General features: G+C 42.3%; 1 protein-coding gene across 1 annotated transcript in view; it reads left to right on the forward strand.

Moving 5' to 3' along the window:
• Nucleotides 1-7,123, forward strand: part of FOCAD (focadhesin) — a 175,828-nt gene that overhangs the window by 108,042 nt on the left and 60,663 nt on the right. The window contains exons 22-23 of the mRNA XM_015408559.1: nucleotides 2,229-2,321; nucleotides 3,828-3,916. Coding sequence (XP_015264045.1) covers nucleotides 2,229-2,321; nucleotides 3,828-3,916 — 182 coding nt within the window. The remainder of the gene's footprint in view (nucleotides 1-2,228; nucleotides 2,322-3,827; nucleotides 3,917-7,123) is intronic.

Consider the following 7,123-nt stretch of genomic DNA (forward strand, 5'->3'; position numbering starts at 1 on the left):
TAAATCCTTCACGCCGTGGGACCTTCAAGCCTCTACCTATATCAAGCCACATATCACTCAGGATCCTCTCACTGTTGCTTGCTGTTCTGTCTTTCTACCAGGTGTGGTCCTCCAAGGTGAGGTCCTGCTGTCACTTGCTGCTCATACACAGAGGGCCAAACTAGATGTGACTGTCCTAATGGCTACCATAAAGACACCACCATTTTAAAGGAATTTTAAAATGTTGTGAGGGCCTGATCCTGATTGGGTGTGCAGCATGGCACTTTTCAGGTGCTGAAACAGCCACGGTGCCGAAACAACCCACAAGAGTGCCTTAGCTCGCAGTGCCCTTGTAGCGTTTTATGCCATTAGAATAGGAATGGCAGCCATGATGACACTGTCATGACTCACATCTAGTTTGTACTTTCTCTGAGATGCTATTCCTGAGGGCAAAAGAGGCCTTCTATTTTCTAGGTCCAGAAAGCTGTGTAAGGGCAGTGCAATTTCAAATGGTATTTCCATGTTAGATGTTGTTCATCAATTTGTGGGTTTTAAATTTAAATTGGACCATGGCTGTGTGTGTTTTGGGCATTTGGATATAATGGTATGTTTCGTGGTATTTTAGTGATGCTGTCAGCTACTTTGAATGTTGAATGAATGCAGGGTATAAATATTTAAACAAATGGAAACTGAAGTTGCAAGTTGTTAGATAAAATTTAGAATGTATGATGAGGGAAATCTTCAATTTAATTTTACATACAAAACACCAAACCTAGTAGCTCAACAGAAATACTGATAAGAGTCCATCTCTGCTGACACTGGTATCGTTGGCTAGTTTATTACATTCAAGTTATATTGACCTGGAAACCAGTGAGATTTAATAACTTGTTTTTAATGGGTTCCCAGTGGCTGTCGTGACAACTTTCAGTGTTTACAGTTGAGGCCAACAGTAGAAATAATTGGACCATTGGAAACAAAAAACTAATTCTTATGCCTGCCATAGAATATTATGAGACATAACAATGCACAGCAGTCATTTTAATTACAGTGCTCTTAAAGAAAAAGAAAAAAAAACTGTAGGCTTTGAAGTGCCACTGCCAGACAAAAAAGATCCTGAGCAGTAGATTTCTTTTAAGCTGCTGTAATAATGACAGTGTATGAACTGGGAAGGCAGGAGTTGTGCAGTTCAGATTATTTTTAAATGTGTATATACTTCTTTCACTGTCTAAGGAACATAACAAGAGAATTTTTGGTGAAGTTGTATTCAATCAAAAGAAGGTTTGAATTTCTATTCCGAGATCAGCTTTGCAATTTTGGATAACCTTTTGTGTGAGGTCATTTTTACTGTATTGCTACAAAAGCTCTGAGTCGTGTCGTTCATTAGGTTAAATAAATCGATTTTACTGTGTGAACTCTGACTGAGACCTAAAGAGCTACTGTTGATGCCCTCAATGGTTTTTGGGCACACCCTCTGAGGTTTTTTTTACTCTGTCCTTGAGCTATGAATCCTCATGCTGTATCACAACTTGCCAGTTCTGTTTTCATCCACCTCTCAGCATGGGAGGCTACTTATTGGCCAAAACAAGCCCAGATATTCCTCAGGTTTGTAGAACTTGTGCAGTTTTTAGGATTCCAAACTGCACAAGCCTCATTACTGAAACCCCTGTGAACCTGATGCAACTTTACTGGTAGACTGTTTTTTTTAAAAAAAATAAGCTACAAGAAGTACAAAACCCAGTGTTCTGATTTCAGTGTAAATGGATGCATGTGTGCACATATAACTGACTCAGTCTCAAACAAGGTGCTCCAACTCACACAGGTCAGGACATAGGTACCTGTCCTGACTTGCTGTCACACAGAAGAACAGATTCTCTTGTCTTAGCAGTGCTCTGTTGTTCCATTCAGCTCCAAAGTTTTTGCCAGCCTAGTTTGCCCCTTTTCTGGATCCATGTGTCTTTCTCCTCCCCCCTTGCGGCACTCTGGAGCAATGGAGCTCTGTTAAGGTAAGATATTCTGTTCTTCTGTGTAACAGCAAGTCCGGATGGGCACCTGTTTCAACTGGTGTAAGATGGTAACATCTAGTTTGAGCCTCAGAGGGTGGGATCAAGTGGCTTCCTCCTCTTGGAGGAAGGCTCCTCATGTAGCAGGAAGAGGCCACTGGATCTACCCTAGTACCCTGCAACATCCATTGTTTCTGTTCTGTTGTTCCTTATACAGTGAGTCCTTTTTTGTTATGTCACGTCTTGCAGGTAAACATTCAGCCTTCGGAGTGGCACCGCTCTCTGCTGCTTCCTCAGTCTTGGGCAGGATTTATGGAAAGGACATTTCATGCAGCATTGCAAGTAAGACAAGCTTGTTTGAGGGCAGTGTATGTGCATACCTGGGCCATTCAGGATTGAGGTGGGTGGGCTTTAAATGTAATTCATAAATAAATAAATAAATAAATGTGCCTGCTTTATATTAGATAAGGCAAGATAAGAGCTTCATTTTTTCAACATTAAATTTTCAGGAGAGTTTAATACCTCTCTTTAATACCTTTCTCTTTTCTACCATCCTGCTCCCCTCCCCTCCACAACAGCCCATGACTTCTTTGGCTAATGGGTTCGCATGGGTATGGGAATAAAGATATAAGAACTTCATAGGTGTCAAGTTCTTCACACCTTGTGCATGGTTTAGTTGAATCCATTGTTCACAGCTGTGTGAATATCAACAACAATGACTAGTCAAAAAGAGAATAGTTGGAACTAATCCATTGAAAAATTATATTAAAAAACCTCTGTCATTTCAGCCAAAGACATTTATGGCCAAGTGTGGCATTTCAGTATAGCTGCAAAATGAGAAACAGAGGGTAAAATCAAGTGTTTAGATATCAGTTTTTCACTTGCATTTTGTTGTGGGTTTTTTTTTTGTGAATAATGCTTTTGGTTTTAGTCTACTTTTTTAAAAAATCCAAATTTACTTTCTCAATAAACTGGGAGGAGGGAGAATGTCTCACTATTCTGTCTTTCTAGATGTTGGAATATGTGCCAGATTACAGAGAAATTCATGTTCACCAGTCTTCAAAAGAAGGGCTGCCTCACATAATAAATTGGGCAGATATTTGGTCATTCATTAGAATTGGTTAGCATGTACACTACTGTTTTGGTTGTGGGCAAAAACCACCATAAGTTTCTAAAACAGTGACTTACCTTTAGAAAATGTACCTGATTTTATATCAAAAGCTATTCATGACTGACCCAAAAGTATAATGAATGACTGAAAAAACCAAAAAATTGTTTGGTTTTTTTATGTGAGTTCACAAAAAACTTCATAATGCATATAAAAAATGCCATTCTTTAGGTCACAGCCATCCATTTAAAATACATCTCATGAAATGGTCTCTTCCTATTCTCCTGCTGCCTTTAATTTGGACACTTTCTTCCTTAAATTTCAACAAAATCTTTAAAAACGATTAAGCCTAGATGAACTATGGTAATAAAGCAGGAAATAATGATGTAGAATAATACTCTTGGCAGGTTTCGGTCAGCTGCTACTGCTGTTAATAGTTGGTTAACAGAAACCTACCTACATACAAAAACAATTTAGTAATCTGGAGTTTTAAGTAATTAATGGGGCTAATGGTATTATCTGTGCTCCTAGGATAGATGCATCCTCATTCTTAAAAACTAGAATTCCGTCACCTAACACATAGTTTATTATGGAGGAAGAGCTTATAAAGAACAATTTGATTTGATTATGGAGTGGACCTTGGGGGAAAGGTTACATCTGTTATGCAAGTGCTCCCCATAGAAATCTCTGGATTACTACCCATGTAAGGTCTCCTGCTGATTTATGTTGTGATTGTGCAGGGAAGGCAGGCAGAGTTGGAGATGCAGTTGAAGCATGGAAGAGAGGGACCTGAAGAAGTGCAATACAAACAATTTACAGCCTGGCTCTGGTAAGGGAACATCTGTCTGCTCCTCATCACTTGAAGCAGTGGTGTGTAAGTGGGGAAAAGAGCAAGGAAGACACTTCAAAGGATTTAAAGTTGCAAGTTTGACTGACTGTATCAGTGTTAATGATGAAAAACAGATATGATCTTTAGCTTGAAGGGAAATGGCAAGGACATGTTAGTGTAGGTAAGGATGACTTTATTTGATGGTTACTCTCTTTTATTTGGTAACTGAAAAAGTAGTTGGTGGTAGTGGCAGTGGACTGGAAAGCCTTGCTTCACTTTGATATAGAGAACGCTTCCCTAATGAATGCCCAAATACAGATAGAAAAACCATGTGTCTTTTAAAACATCGACATTATGTAATAGTCAGGGAATATTTGTCCTGTCATCAAAGATCACATCTAGATTATGGGTATGTATATACTATCCATCCATCCATCGTAGGGATGCTGGCACACAAAATTTTAACATGTATCTCAGTGCTCACATGGCATTTCCCCCCTCCATTGGAAACAATGGAGGATGGGGGCACCTCCTTCTGAGGCCCATAGAATTGGATCCCCTGGTCCAATCTTTTTGAAACCTGGGGGTGGTGGTGAGGAATGGCACCAGCAGCTATGCTGCAAATTTGATGCATCTACCTAAAAAACAGCCCCCCAGAGCCCCAGATACCCCCAGATCAATTCTCCATTAAAGCCCAGGGGCCTGTTGACTGTAACGGTCCTGATAGGCTACAATGGAGCCAGGGGAAATAAAAAATTTTGCACACCCCTATTATGCTTTTCAATATGGTTTGTAAGCTGCCTTGAGTTACAGGGAAAAGTGGGATATATATATTTGAATAAATAAGTAGTTTGGGCAGGCTGATAACATTTAAGCAATTTCCTGTTTGTTACGTTAGGCAGGGTTCTGACAGTGATTGTTCTTCCTCTGTTATACTTGACCTGTAATGCCGGTTGTAATATTTCACTAAAAACACACACACTAGTCTCCCCCAAGGTATGGGTAGACCTGCTCTCAGGAGGACAGGTCTACCAATATAGTGGCCTGAGGCAGGTGAAATTTGACTTGATTCTGATTTCTCTTATAATGTTTAAATCATTCTTAAAATATAGTTTAAATATAATTTAAAAAATTATTCTGAGATGTTTACATGGTTGTGGAAGTAACCTTCTAAAAACTAATTTATGCAATAGTCAAATGTATATTCATTCTCAAATTTAATGCTACTAGCTTTTTTCACTTACGAGGTAGAATTTCTGCTCACAACACTGTGGAGCTTAGAGGGAACATTGCTTACAACTGAAGCCACTTCTCCGGCCCATAGCAAGCCAAGCCACAATACTGTGCTATGGGAATTCCATTGCCCCTTCTCATACCAGACACTTGAATCAGACTTGGATTACAGAAGTTTGGTTTCTAGTAGTTGCTTGGAATGTGTATCTATTCCTACTGGATGCAAGCTCAATTTGTGCATGGATATGCCTGTAATATCTATGTATGTATACATCCTTCTCTCTCTCTCTCTCTCTCTCTCTCTCTCTCTCTCTACCTCTCTCTCTCTCTCTCACACACACACACACACACACACACACACTACAATAATATGCTGTCTCCTATATATTACAAGCTTTTGCTTTCAGTGACCATTTGTATTTTTGTTATGGCTAGAGCATTTAGTATGGAGCATCTTAAGTTTTTTTATAAATATTACTAGGAATAAGGCCTGTTGTAGAAATAAATACAACGAGATCAAGAAAGAGGCTCTGGGAGAGTGCCCCGGCCTTGGGCACTCAGCGTCAGTTTGCTGTGGCGACCGCAGCAGGGAATAATGACACAGAGTCCACCATTTTCTCTAGGGGAACTGATCTCTGTCATCTGAAGAGCAGTTGTAATTCTGCATGATCTCCATCCCTCCCCTGGAGACTGGCAACAATAGTTCCCCATGAAGGAATGGCTGGTTTGGAGGGTGGAGTCTATGGCATTGTACCTGTCTGAGGTCCCATCCCTCCTCAAACCTCACCCTCTTCAAGCTCCACCCCTCAAATCTCCAGGAATTTCCCAACCTGGAATTGGCAGCCTGATCGCCCTCCCAGCCAACCATCAACCTACCGTTATCTGCCCCCTGGCTTCAGCTTTCAATCTCCTCCCCCTCCCTCCTAGAAAGCAGTTGTAATTCTGAGTGATCTCCAGCCCCCACCTGGATATTGGCAACAATGGTTCCCCATGAGGGAATTGCTGGGTTGGAAAAAACTATGGACTGTCTGAGGTCCCACCCCTCCTCCCTCCTCATCCTCTCCAGGCTCCATCCCTCAAATCTCCAGGAATTTCCCACCTGGAGTTGGCAACCCTATCAGGACTGGGCCCAATGAGTTTTCTCCCAAAGGCCAAAATAGGTGTGAAAAGGGCCTTTTAGTGACAGAACCTGGTTGCCTAGCAACAGGCACTGAGGAGAAAGCACAGCTGCCACCTCTGATTATGGAAATACCTGGAGAGGTGGATCCTATGGAGGGCAGCATTGGGGGGGGAATAGAAGGACTCAGCAGGGGATAATGGCATAGGGTCTACCCTCCAAAGCAGCCATTTTCACCAGGGGAACTGATCTCTGTCATCTGGAGATCAATTGTAACAGCAAGAGCTCTCCAGGTCTCACCTTAGGGTTGCCTGGGGATCTCCCGCCTTTACAACTGATCTCCAGCTGACAGGAGGCAGGCTGGAATCAGAGACTGAGTAGAGTGGGGGGGAGCAGTAAAGTCATGTGGCAGGTCTCCCTGGTGAATCCCCACTTGCGGGAAAGCAGGAGACATGCAGAGTGATACCAAACCATACAGGTGCCATGCTGGGCTCAGTCATGTCTGCAGCGCCCTGGCAAGGTCCACAGTCCTATCCTATCATGGGGGGGATTTTCCATGAGACATCCCCCACCCCAAGACAGATGCTGTTTCCTTCCAAATGACACTTATCCATCCTGGGAGGGAGTGCTCAGCAACTACAAAAGATTGGTGTAGTTCTACTGTGGCGGCAGCTGCATAGGGCTCTGATCCTGCAAGGGACTGAGTTCCAGGGTTGCTTGGCCAGCTGATCCAGTGTACAGTGGGGCAGCTCCCAAGCACCCTGACTCACAGTTGCACCTTGTCCTCCACCAAAGGGGAGGTCCCGTCAAGGAACAATATCAGCAGCCCAGTACCCCCCCCCCATCCCAGCCTGCTC

Source organism: Gekko japonicus, unplaced genomic scaffold (assembly GCF_001447785.1).
Source record: "Gekko japonicus isolate JY-2015 unplaced genomic scaffold, Gekko_japonicus_V1.1 scaffold1344, whole genome shotgun sequence".
NCBI classification, from domain to species: Eukaryota; Metazoa; Chordata; class Lepidosauria; order Squamata; family Gekkonidae; genus Gekko; species Gekko japonicus.